The 13,630-nt window shown below is 40.1% G+C and overlaps 2 protein-coding genes across 2 annotated transcripts in view; both read right to left on the bottom strand.

Moving 5' to 3' along the window:
* LOC110497642 (nesprin-3) overlaps positions 1–8,901 on the bottom strand; it is a 47,068-nt gene extending 38,167 nt beyond the window's left edge. The window contains exons 1-2 of the mRNA XM_021573886.3: positions 8,747–8,901; positions 6,952–7,107 (exon numbers count right to left, since the gene is read on the bottom strand). Coding sequence (XP_021429561.3) covers positions 6,952–7,095 — 144 coding nt within the window. The 5' untranslated portion in view covers positions 7,096–7,107; positions 8,747–8,901. The remainder of the gene's footprint in view (positions 1–6,951; positions 7,108–8,746) is intronic.
* Positions 8,902–10,209: 1,308 nt separating this feature from the next.
* Positions 10,210–13,630, bottom strand: part of LOC110497641 (gamma-aminobutyric acid receptor subunit rho-2-like) — a 35,235-nt gene continuing 31,814 nt past the window's right edge. The window contains exons 8-9 of the mRNA XM_021573885.3: positions 11,715–11,935; positions 10,210–11,407 (exon numbers count right to left, since the gene is read on the bottom strand). Of these exons, the coding sequence (XP_021429560.1) occupies positions 11,057–11,407; positions 11,715–11,935 (572 nt within the window). The 3' untranslated portion in view covers positions 10,210–11,056. The remainder of the gene's footprint in view (positions 11,408–11,714; positions 11,936–13,630) is intronic.

Raw genomic sequence — 13,630 nt, 5'->3', positions numbered from 1 at the left:
TAGATTGACTTTTGTCAGATGTTGCATGTTGTGAGTGCTGAGGAAACTTTGTGAACTTGACCAGATGATTCTGCATCTTTGTTGCATTCTTCACATATGATTTGGCACAGTATTTGCAAATGTACACAGCTTTTCCTTCTACATTAGCTGCAGTGAAATGTGTCCACACATCAGATACTGCCTGTGGCATTAAAAAATAATAAATAAATAATTAAATTAAAAAAATAAAATAAATAAATAAATAAATAAATATATATACACACACACACACACTTTTTTTTTTTTTTTTTTAATGCCACAGGCAGTATCTGATGTGTGGACATGTATATACATACATATACACACACACAAATCCATGTACAGACAAATAGTTAAGCAGTTAGATTAAACAACTCCTTTGTAAGATACATATTTTAAAATGAAACATGTATGGAAACAGGTGAATTAACACTTCTCAGTTAGCAGGCTCAAGCAAGCTAAAACCTACATTGTGGCAAAAACTAACTTGCAGAAATTGTTAACAAGTTAGAAATTATTTAATCACACTTTGCTGTACGCTACGATTTACAAGTTAACAAAAAAATGATGTACGTCATAAAATATTTTCACCCCATCCAGTATTGTAATCACAACTTACCAGCAAGAATGTAAACCTTGGCTCAGACAGTGTAGTAGTGTGGGCTCAATAGCATCTCATTAGTGTGCAAGATCTTGAGAATCAGCTGTACATGTGATGGAAGCATGCACTGTGCATGCAGAAGGATGAAATTCCATTGAATTGGGGATAGTTTAACCAAAATATGCCACAAGACCTAGAATTGCCTCATCTGTATCCCACAAAAAAAAGGTTCACTGTTAAATGCTAACTTTTTATGAATTAAACAAAATTCCCCAAATTCCAGGGCTTAACTTCCCATGGAAAATTTCCGGAAATTTCCAGGAAGGTTTACGGCTCTTTGAAACCCTAACTATATACACTACCAGCCAAAAGTTTTAGAAAATCTACTCATGCAAGGGGTTTTCCATATTTTTACTATTTTCTACTTTGTAGAATAATAGTGAAGACATCAAAGCTATTAAATAACACATATGGAATCATGTAGTATCCAAAGAAAGGGGTTTGATTTAACTATATTTTATATTTGAGATTCGTCAAATAGCCACACGTTGCCTTGATGACAGCATTGGACACCCTTGGCATTCTCTCAACCAGCTTCACCTGGATTGCTTTTTCAACAGTCTTGAAGGAGTTCCCACATATGCTGAGAACTTGTTGGCTGCTTTTCCTTCACTCTGCAGTCCGACTCATCCCAAACCATCTCAAAATGGATTGAGGTTGGGGGATTGTGGAGGACAGGTCATCTGATGCAGCCCTCCGTCACTCTCCTTCGTAAAATAGCCCTTACACCGCCTGGAGGTGTGTTGGGTCATTGTCCTGTTGAAAAACAAATGATAGTGGGACGAAGCGCTAACCAGAAAGGATGGCGTATCGCTACAGAATGCTGTGGTAGCCATGCTGGTTAAGTGTGCCTTGAATTCTAAATAAATCACCGACAGTGTCACCAGCAAAGCACCATCACACCTCCTCCTCCATGCTTCACGTTGGGAAATATATATGCGAAGATCATCCGTTCACCCACACCACATCTCACAAAGACATGGCGCTTGGAACCAAAAACCTCAAATTTCGACTCATCACACCAAAGGACAGATTTCCACCGGTCTAATGTCCATTGCTCGTGTTTCTTGGCCAAAGCAAGTCTCTTCTCCTTATTGGTGTTCTTTAGTAGTGTTTTCTTTGCAGCAATTTGACCATGAAGGCCTGATTCAAGCAGTCTCCTCTGAACAGTTGATGTTGAGATGTGTCTGTTATTTGAACTCTGTGAAACATTTATTTGGGCTGCAATTTCTGAGGCTAGTAACTCTACTGAACTTATCCTCTCCAGCACAGGTAACTCTGGGTCTTCCACTCCTGTGGAGGTCCTCATGAGAGCCAGTTTCATCATAGCACTTGATGGTTTTTGCAACTGCATTTGAAGAAACTTTCAAAGTTCTTGACATTTTCTGGATTGACTGACCTTCGTGTCTTAAAGTAATGATGGACTGTCATTTCTCTTTGCTTATTTGAGCTGTTCTTCCCATAATATGGACTTGGACTTTTACCAAATACGGCGATATGTTGTATATCTCCCCTACCTTGTCACAACACAGCCGATTGGATTTGAGGAACGGAATTCCACACATTAACTTTTTACTTTTTAATTTAAATGCATTCCATGGAAGCTGGTTGAGAGAATGTCAAGAGTGTGCAAAGCTGTCATGAAGGCAAAGGGTGGCTATTTGAAGACTCAAATACATTTGGATTACATTTTTTGGTTACTACATGATTCCATTTGTGTTATTTCATAGTTTTGATGTCTTCACTATTATTCTACAATGTAAAAAAATAGTAAAAATAAAGAAAAACCCTTGAATGAGTAGGTGTTCTTGTCACGGCCGTCAAATGAAGTAGACCAAAGCGCAGCGTGGCGAGCGTACATATTCCTTTTTATTAGGATGACGCCCACAAAAACAATACAAAACAACCGTGAAGCTTAAGGCTATGTGCCACAAACAAAGTTAACTTCCCATACTGAAAGGAGGGAAAGGGCTACCTAAGTATGGTTACCAATCAGAGACAACAATAGACAGCTATCCCTGATTGAGAACCATACCTAGCCAAAACATAGAAATACAAAAATCATAGAAAACAAAAACATAGAACACCCACCCCAAATCACACCCTGACCAAACCAAATAGAGACATAAAAAGGCTCTAAGGTCAGGGCGTGACAGTTCTAAAACTTTTGACCAGTAGAGTGTATGTATGTACAATCGAAGTCGGAATTTACATACACCTTAGCCAAATACATTTAAACCCAGTTTTTCACAATTACTGACATTTAATCCTAGTAAAATTCCCTGTTTTAGGTCAGCTAGGATCACCACTTTATTTTAAGAATGTGAAATGTCAGAATAAATAGGAGAGAATTATTCATTTCAGCTATTATTTCTTTCGTCACATTCCCAGTGGGTCAGAAGTTTACAAGTTTACACTCAAGTATTAGTAGTATTTGGTAGCATTGCCTTTCAATTGCTTAACTTAGGTCAAACATTTCAGGTAGCCTTCCACAAGCTTCCCACAATGAGTTGGGTGAATTTTGTCCTGTTCCTCCTGACAGAGTTGGTGTAACTGAGTCAGGTTTGTAGGCCTCTTGGCTCGCACACACCTTCCTTTTCAGTTCTGCCCACAAATGGTCTATAGGATGAGGTCAGAGCTTTGTGATGGCCACTCCAATACCTTGACTTTGTAGTCCTTGAGCCATTTTCCCACAACTTTGGAAGTATACTTGGGGTCATTGTCCATTTGGAAGACCCATTTGTGACCAAGCTTTAACTTCCTGACTGATGTCTGGAGATGTTGCTTCAATATATCCACATCATTTCCCCTCCTCGTGATGCCATCTATTTTGTGACGTTCATCAGTCCCTACTGCAGCAAAGCACCCCCACAACATGATGCTGCCACCCTCGTGCTTCACAGTTGGGATGGTGTTCTTCGGCTTGCAAGTGTCCCCCCTTTTCCTCCAAACATAGTCATTATGGCCAAACAGTTCTATTTTTGTTTCATCAGACCAGAGGACATTTCTCCGAAGAGTACCATCTTTGTCCCCATGCAGTGCAGTTGCAAACTGTAGTCTGGCTTTTTTTAATGGAGGTTTTGAAGCAGTGGCTTCTTCCTTGCTGAGTGGCCTTTCAGGTTGTCGATATAGGACTTGTTTTACTGTGGATATTGATACTTTTGTTCCCGTTTCCTCCAACATCTACACAAGGTCCTTTGCTGTTGTTCTGGGATTGATTTGCACTTCTCGCACCCAAGTACGTTCATCTCTAGGAGACAGACTGCGTCTCCTTCCTGAGCAGTATGACGGCTACATGGTCCCATGGTGTTTATATTTGCGTACTATCGTTTGTACAGATGAACGTGGTACCTTCAGGCATTTGGAAATAGCTGTCAAGGATGAATCATCGTTGCGAAGGTATACCATTTTTTTCTGAAGTCTTAGCTGATTTCTTTAGATTTTCCCATGATGTCAAGCAAAGAGGCACTGAGTTTGAAGGTAGGCCTTGAAATACATCCACAAGTACACCTCAATTGACTCAAATTATGTCAATTAGCCTATCAGAAGCTTCTAAAGCCATTACATCATTTTCTGGAAATTTCCAAGCTGTTTAAATGCACAGTCAACTTAGTGTATGCAAACTTCTGACCCACTGGAATTGTGATACAGTGCATTATGAGTGAAATAATCGGTCTGTAAACATTTGTTGGAAAAATGACTTGTGTCATGCACAAAGTAGATATCCTAACCAACTTGCCAAAACTATAGTTTGCTAACAAGAGATTTGTGGAGTGGTTGAAAAACGAGTTTTCATGACTCCAAACTAAGTGTATGTAAACTTACGACTTCAACTGTGTGTGTGTGTGTATGTATGTATGTATGTATGTATATATATAAAACAATTTAAAAAGTATACAGAAGCGTCCCTCAGGGGCAATGAAACTGAGTGAGTGGTGGAAGCATCTGAACGAAAAAGGAAAACTGGACTCTGGTGTCACATACCAGTGTCCTACTGTATTACAGGAGTTAAAGGTGAGGGATCGGTTGAGGGCAGTCATAACAGCCATGTTGGAAAGGACAATTTGAAAAGACTTATCTGAGCCTGCAGAGAATGGTTCAAACTGGCTGAATAGTGTGAAACACGTCTTTGATCCTCGTTCAGAAGTTAGGGTTTGGTCTCACCTCTTTCCCCTCTGAGCAAGTATGACTGGTTAGTTAGGGCTGAGTTTTGCTCACATCATCTCCTAAGACCGTGTCAGTGGTTAGTTGGGGTCAGAGACTGGGAGTATTTTGTATGTTTAATTACACTGGGCTGAACTACACTCCAATGCATTTTGTATCTCCAATGCAGGATACTTTCAAAAGCTGAAATATGCATTTTCAAAATAAAAAATAATTTTCTATACCATTTTTTCCCCCCATAGTGGTTCACAATTTTGTGGCCCCCTTTCAGCCTGCATTGGTATCAAATGTCTGATCGCACTGTTGTGATAAGAGCATCTGGTACATTACAGTGCATTCGGAAAGTATTCAGACCCGTTCACTTTTTTCCACATTATGTTACGTTACAGCCACAGGAGGTTGGTGGCACCTTAATTGGGGAGAACGGCTCATGGTAATGACTGAAGCAGAATCAGTGGAATGGTATCAAATACATCAAACTTATGGTTTCGATGCCATTCCATTTGCTCCGTTACAGCCATTATTATGAGCCGTTCTCCCCTCAGCAGCCTCCACTGATTGTGGTCTTGTTCTAAAAATAAATTGATTTAATCTACACACAAAACCCCATAATAAAACAAAAACAGTTTTTTAGGAATGTTTGCAAATGTATTAAAAATAAATAAATAATATAAATACCTTATTTACTTCAGTATTTCAGACCCTTTGCTATGAGATTTGAAATTGAGCTCAGGTGCATCCTGTTCCATTAATCACCCTTGAGCTGTTTCTACAACTTGATTGGAGTCCACCTGTGGTAAATTCAATTGATTGGACAAGATCCTCTGTGGAGATGGGAGAACCTTCCAGAAGGACAACCATCTCTGCAGCACTCCACCAATCAGCCCTTTATGATAGAGTGGCCAGATGGCAGCTACTCCTGAGTAAAAAGCCACATGACAGCCCGCTTTGAATTTGCCTAAAGGCACCTAAAGGACTCTCAGACCATGAGAAACAAGATTCTCTATTGTGATGAAACCAAGATTGAACTCTTCGGCCTGAATGTCAAGCGTCACATCTGGAAGAAAGCAGGCACCGCTCATAACCTTGCCAATACCATCAATACCATGAAGCATGGTGGTGGCAGCATTAAGCTGTGGGAATGTTTTTCATTTTCAGGGTCTGGGAGACTAGTCGGGATAGAGGGGGAAATTAACAGAGCAAAGTACAGAGAAATCCTTGATAAAAACCTGCTCCAGAGCGCTCAGGACCTCAGACTGGGGGCAACGGTTCACCTTCAAAGAGGACAACAACCCTAAGCACACAGCCAACACAATGCAGGAGTGGTTTCGGGACAAGTCTCTGAATGTCCTTGAATGGCCCAGCCAGAGCCCAGACTTGAACCTGATCAAACATCTCTGGAGAGACCTGAAAATAGCTGTGCAGAGATGCTCCCCATCCAACCTGACAGAGCTTGAGAAGATCCGCACAGAAGAATGGGAGAAACTCCCCAAATACAGGAGTGCCAAGAAGACTAAAGGCTGTAATCGCTGACAAAGTTGCTTCAACAAAGTACTGAGTAAAGTGTCTGAATACTTATGTATACATTTAAAAAAAAAAAAATTATGTCACATTTACATTTTAAAATCTAAAAACCTGTTTTTGCTTTGTCATTATGGGGTATTGTGTGTAGAGGGGTAGAAAACAATTTAATCAACATAAGAATAAGGCTGTAACATAACAATGTGGAAAAAGTCAAGGGGTCTGAACACTTTTCGAATGCACTGTAACTATATGTAAAAATTTCAAAGCATTCTGAGTTTTACTCTAATGAGCTCCGCCCAGAAACAAGGCCAATCTTATCCAGAGTGACAGTGCATTCAACTAAGGTAGATAAACGACATATCACAGTCAGAGCAAAACTTTTCTCTAACTGTTACTAAGAATGTTGCTATTCAGCCAGCTACTTGCTAATCAATTTTGTATTTTAAAATACATGCATTTGAATTAAATACAAAAGTATCTTATATTTTGATACATTGGTCTTTCAGGTATTTTGTAGTTATATTTTGTAGCTGTAATTTATTCCCATCCCTGGTTAGAGTTCTGTGTCAGTGGTTAGGTTTCACCTCTGTCTCTCTGAGCCTGGCCTGCAGGGCTGCTCGGGGGCCCTGGGTGTTGTCATTGACCCGGAGCCTCTCCTGAACGACATGTATCCAGGACTGAACTGCCTCCAGGCTATCAATAAACTCCTGCTGCTCCTGCTCAGTCATGTGGGAGCCAGACTGAGGCGAAACACAGAGAGGAGAGAGAGGTTTAGTATGTAGTATATAGTGCATATAGTGCTGTATATAGTGCATTGGTAACCGAAGGTTAGTCAGGTGATGGACTGGAGATGGGCTTGTTTGGCATGGCAGCCGAAATCGGAGACTGAAGATTGACTGATCAACAAATCACCTTGCATCATAAATACCTACTCATTATTTGTAGATCAGTCAGTCACAATTTACCCACAATTCATCAAATAATCTATACTCTCAACATGGCCACAACACAGACGAGAAATTATACTGCTTCATGTTGTTTTTCTGTGAGTAAAACTACAACAACAACAATAGGTCTAGGCCTACTTCTTGGTTCGTCGGTTTCTTTAGAGAAGATTGGCAATACCTTACTAGGGAGGATCTACCACAACATATCTGTTTCAAGGAGACACCACCACAAAATAAATCATTGAACTGATGTAATCCTCATACTTCAGTCAGTGGTGCACTGTTGACTCCTGGTTTGAAGGAATGAGGGTGTTACGTTATTGCACTCACCAGACAATATAGCATATGTATGTATTTGCATACTTGCTGAGTGTGTGTTTACATATCAATGATACTTGTAGTGTAATAAGGTGTATTTGTCAGATGGCTTAACTCAGTCTCGCTGCAGACCTTGTCATTGTGATGTCTGTAAAAAAAATGTGCTTTTAAAAACACAGAAATCTTTGTTTCTACTAGGCTCAAATCTGTTTCTACTAGGCTCCTCTCTCAAGGGGATTGAAATCCTTGACTAGAATAGTGTAAATTGTAGGCCTAGTCATGATAACGCAATGTTAGGAAGGAAAGAAGGGGTGGTCTGAAGGCACATGGGCACCACAGCGCTTTCTTTTTTTCTCCACAGGTCAGAAAATGAAGCCAAACTAATTTTTCTGAGTGACTCATTTTCTCCGACAGATCAAAACTCCCCACGTATCCCCCTTTTAGGGAAGTTATACTAAACTGTGCCTCTTGTATGTTCTCTAACGAGCCACAATATAGAGTAACAGAAAAATGGAAAGAACACATATAGTAAAAATGTAAGCGCTATATTAATGGAGAAAGTCAACTTTACCTACGTTTCAAAGCCAATAATAGTCTAATAGACAAAACTTAAAAATGTACTTTCAGAGTTTACGGGTAAGTTACTCCCCGCCCCGCCATCTGTTTTTTTGACAGTTCACGCTTCGTAAACGGACTTGCAACATGATTGATATCTTTCACGCCCTCACTAACGTTACATTGCATCGCTCCCCAGTGGCTTTATAATTGTATATTGACTGAAACGATTCGGATCTGCAATCTTTGCCCCAAGACTTGATCATTTGCCTGTATCCAAATCTATTTTATGGAAATAGCCATACGACTGAAACGGCAAGCTATTTCGGGACGTTTTCAAACCTATATTAATAATAGAGACTTCGACTTCAAATATATTGTGATATAGGTCTACAAAAGGGAAATGTATATCCATAATATGATACTACTGAAGTCTGACAACGTGACATTGTAACGATGGAGTCCATAATACGTTTGTCATCATGCTATTTAAGGTACAAATAACCATAACATGAACAGCCCTACCAATAACCGAAATAGACGATATGAAATTACTTACAGATCCCTGTGCATTTGGTGAAAGTAACAGCTAGCGTTCCTGTCCACAAATGACCTAATATGCACTGTAAACTTCTAGCATAACGCAGGAAGTGTAGGAGAGGCCTCTGCGATAGCTGCATAGCCTAACCTTAGCGGATTTAGCCAGACGAGAGCAGCAAATCCGCAGAGCAATTGATAATCGTGGGGCGTGAGCGTATTACGTCAACAATTCAAACGGAAAGGCGCGCGCTGAAGAGCTAGACAGATACCGTGTTCTTCTGGACTCAGTCTGATTGACAGAGCAAGTGTGTGTGTGTGTGTGTGTGTGTGTGTGAGAGAGAGAGAAGGGGACACCAATTTCAGTCCCTCTTGTCCTTGGCTGTGTGTTAAACACACTAGTATGAACAACATAGTCGGCGTCCCAAATGGCACACAATCCACCAGGCTCCCATAGCCATACTGCTCCTATACAGTAGGAACACCAGTAAATTAAATAGGATGCAGAAGCCAGGGGAGGGGGGAAGTTTAATAGTCTGAACAGTTGTAATGCTTGCAACAAACAGAACAGAAATGCTAACAGCAACATATAAAACACATTTTACCAATAATATTTTAATACCACCAAATTATACAATACATGTTATTTTCATAATGAAAAATATCTACATGGTGATACAGGAAAATAGTTTCCTGTAGTGAGTCCCTATTCAAAATGGAATGGCTAAAGTAGTATTATGGTTTCACAAAACTAATGCGAACTTGTCTAGTGAAGAAAGCCTACAGCTGCATTTACTTAAAGCCAATTTCTGCTCACACATTGACAAAAAAAAAGTGTTTACTAAAAGCTGTTCCAGCCACGTAATTAGAATGAGAATAGAATCGTTCATCTAATTTTAGGGTTGCAGCTTATCACCTGACTATTAAAGCCTCTAGTGCTCAAAATAAAAGTATATTTCGTTTTAGGCAAAAATCTTCTATACTGTACATTTAAGGTCAATATCTCAAGCAAAGCCATGTGCTGCCTTTTGTGGCTGTAGCTTGTTAAGGTACGATGGCATGGGACACCTTAGATGTTTTTAAACATGTAATTCATTACACAAATCTTATTAAGTGCTACAGTGGCACGATACAAGGTATTTGTTTTTAGATTTATATATTTACATTGTAGGCCTACATTTTTTTTTACAATGGCATATAACCATACAATAATGACCATATGAGAGGTATCAGAGAAAGGAAAATACATATCTATACACAATTCCTCAGTTCCTTTACACAGTAAGCTACAAATGTCCCAGTAACTGGTGTTCACAGCTTGAAATGCTCTACATTATTGTTACTGTTGTGCTTTAATGACTTCACAGCTGTTTTAGCACCACTAAGACCTCACTTGAACCACAAACCATATATATATATATATATATATATATATATATATATATATATATATATATATATATATACACATATATATATACTGTAGTATATTGCACTGTAGTATATTGCATCATAACATTTCACATATGTATGTAGCAGATTCTCTAATCCAAAGCATCATGTCCATCCCAAATGGCACCCTATTTCCTATATAGTGCACTACTTTTGCCCAGAGTAGTCCATTATAAAGAGTATAGGGTGCCATTTTGTACGCAACCATTAAACTCAACTCTGTTAAACACTGAGCTGTTTCAACAGACTGAACTGGTACTTAGACCTGAATGCCAAATAGACCTGAATGAAAAGCTAACAACATTGTAGAACCACCTCTGTTGTCAAATGCCAAGCCCAGAGTACAAAAGACTTGAAATGATAGTTATTTGGACAAAAGAGTTTTTAAACAACAGCTGATGCGTACTTGCAGAACTATGAATCAACCTGTGGAATCGATTGACAGAAATTCACAAACTACAGTGGGATGATGAAGACTGTCTCGGTCTCGCTCTCTGGGGCTTTTCTCTTTGTCCATCAGTGCCAAATATCCACATAGAACTCAGTCTCCGTCTCTCAGACTTTCGCAATCTCCCTCGTCATTCGTGAGTGAGTCACACTTACCTTAATATACATAATAAACATAAACCCATATAGATCAGTCTCATATGGGCCAGTACCCAAGTCAAACCAGTTAGCAGTCCATCCAAATATGGGCCATTAGTATCAAAATGTCCATGTAAACCCATATAGCAGTCTCTCTTAGCCTTTCTCTTGTCCATGGCGAGTGTGTTAAACACAGTCGTATGATAAACATAGTCTGTGTCCCAAAATGGCACCCTATTCAATACATAGTGCATTACTTTTGACCAGGGCCCATACTGCACCTATACAGTAGACCCTACGCTCCTATACAGTATGAACACCAGTAGATGAAGTTGAATAGGATATAGGAGCCAGGGAATAACATCCTGGAGTACTTGTCGATGGCATGTGTATTCTGGATAATTTTGAGGGCCCGGATACCTTTCTTCTTGGTGGTTGTGGACTCGCTACTGACAGACAGGTGGACCACCATGTGCTCCCCAGGAGTCTGCTTCTCGTTCATCACCTCATGTGGCATCTCCGCATCCTCCTCGGACACCATAGTTCCCGAGGTGTAGCCGGCCAGGCTGTTGGTGTCCGCCTCGCTGTAGTTCCCGTCTAATATCATGGTCCTGGTCTGGGACATGCCACAGGTGCAGGGCAGCGACTGCAGGAAAGGAGAGAAGGTAAGGGGAAGACCGAGGTTATGGCAGGAAAAATGGATCTAAACTAACTTGAGATGCATGCCTGTCATTTTTTAAAATCATGCATGTCAATGAGACATTTGACCAAACATTCATGTGTTAGCATGTATTAAGTTAGGCCCTAAGAAAGAAGAGGAAGTAATGTGTCAGCAGTGTCTCGCAGTCCAACCGAGTTGCATGAAATTAAGAGCAAACTGTATTCACAAGAGATATTCAGTTACTCTTTGAAAATTGTCTTATATGCACAGTACTATGGTAGCATCTCATTACCTGTGACCTGGCCCTTTCTCTTATCTCGTCTCTCATCTTACGTTCCCTGCGGTCCTGCACGGTGGACAGGTAGTTGACGGCAGCGTACTCCAGCACGGATAGGAAGACAAACACAAAGCTGACCCACAGGTAGATGTCCACAGCCTTGATGTAGGACACTCTGGGCATGGAGGCGTTCACTCCAGTAATGATGGTGGACATGGTGAGCACTGTGGTGATACCTGCAGTGGAAAAAAGAAGGAAATAGCAAAAGCTCAAGTCTGTTGGATTAAAAATATATACAGTTAGTGTCGGGAGTGTACATACACTTAGGTTGGAGTCATGAAAACTCATTTTTCAACCACTCAACAAATTTCTTGTTAACGAACTATAGTTTTTGCAAGTCGGTTAGGACTTGTTGGAAAAATTACTTGTGTCATGCACAATTGTTTACAGACAGATTACTTCACGGTATCACAATTCCAATGGGGAAGGAGTTTACATACACTAAGTTGCCTGTGCCTTTAAACAGCTTGGAAAATTCCAGAAAATGATGTCATGGCTTTAGAAGCTTCTGATAGGCTAATTGACATCATTTGAGTCAATTGGAGGTGTACCTGTGGATGTATTTCAAGGCCTACCTTCAAACTCAGTGCCTCTTTGCTTGACATCATGGGAAAATCGAAAGAAATCAGCCAAGACCTCAGAAAAACTAATTGTAGACCTGTTTCATCCTTGGGAGCAATTTACAAATGCCTGAAGGTACCACGTTCATCTGTACAAACGATAGTACGCAAGTATAAACACCATGGGACCACACAGCTGTCATACCGCTCAGGAAGGAGACGCAGTCTGTCTCCTAGAGATGAACATACTTTGGTGGAAATGTGCAAATAAAACCGAGAACAGCAAAGGACCTTGAAGATGCTGGAGGAAACGGGTACAAAAGTATCAATATCCACAGTAAAATGAGTCCTATATCGACATAACAATGCTCCAAAACATCCATAAAAAAGCCAGACTACGGTTTGCAACTGCACATGAGGACAAAGATGGTAAATTTTGGAGAAATGTCCTCTGCTCTGATGACAAAAACAGAACTGTTTGGCCATAATGACTATCGTTATGTTGGGAGGAAAAAGGGGAAAGCTTGCAAGCTGAAAAACACCATCCCAACCGTGAAGCATGGGAGTGGCAGCATCATGTTGTGGGGGTGCTTTGCTGCAGGAGGGACCGGTGCACTTCACAAAATAGACAGCATCATGAGGTAGGAAAATTATGTGGATATATTGAAGCAACATCTCAAGACATCAGTCAGGAAGTTAAAGCTTGGTCGCAAATGGGTCTTCCAAATGGAATATGACCCCAAGCATACTTCCAAAGTTGTAGCAAAATGGCTTAAGGACAACAAAGTCAAGGTGTTGGAGTGGTATCACAAAGCCCTGACGTCAATCCTATAGAAAAGGTGTGGGCAGAACTGAAAAAGAGTGTGTGAGCAAGGTAGCCTACAAACCTGACTCAGTTACACCAGCTCTGTCAGGAGGAACAGGACAAAATTCACCCAAATTATTTTGGGAAAATTGTGGAAGGCTACCTGAAACGTTTGACCCAAGTTAAACAATTTAAAAGGCAATGTTACCAAATACTAATTGAGTGTATGTAAACTTCTGACCCACTGGGAATGTGATGAAAGAAATAATAGCTGAAATGAATAATTCTCTATTCTGACATTTCACATTCTTAAAATAAAGTGGTGATCCTAACTGACCTAAAACAGGGAATTCTTACCAGGATTAAATGTCAGGGATTGTGAAAAACTGAGTTTAAATGTATTTGGCTAAAGTGCATGTAAACTTCTGACTTCAACTATATATGGAATGGGGGCTACCAGAATAGAGTTCAGACATTTCTATAACTATCTGAATATTTTTGAATAT

Source organism: Oncorhynchus mykiss, chromosome 19 (genome assembly GCF_057628025.1).
Source record: "Oncorhynchus mykiss isolate SJ-2025 chromosome 19, ASM5762802v1, whole genome shotgun sequence".
NCBI lineage: Eukaryota > Metazoa > Chordata > Actinopteri > Salmoniformes > Salmonidae > Oncorhynchus > Oncorhynchus mykiss.
The sequence above is the reverse complement of the archived record's forward strand: the minus strand, read 5'-3'. Positions and strand labels throughout refer to the sequence as shown.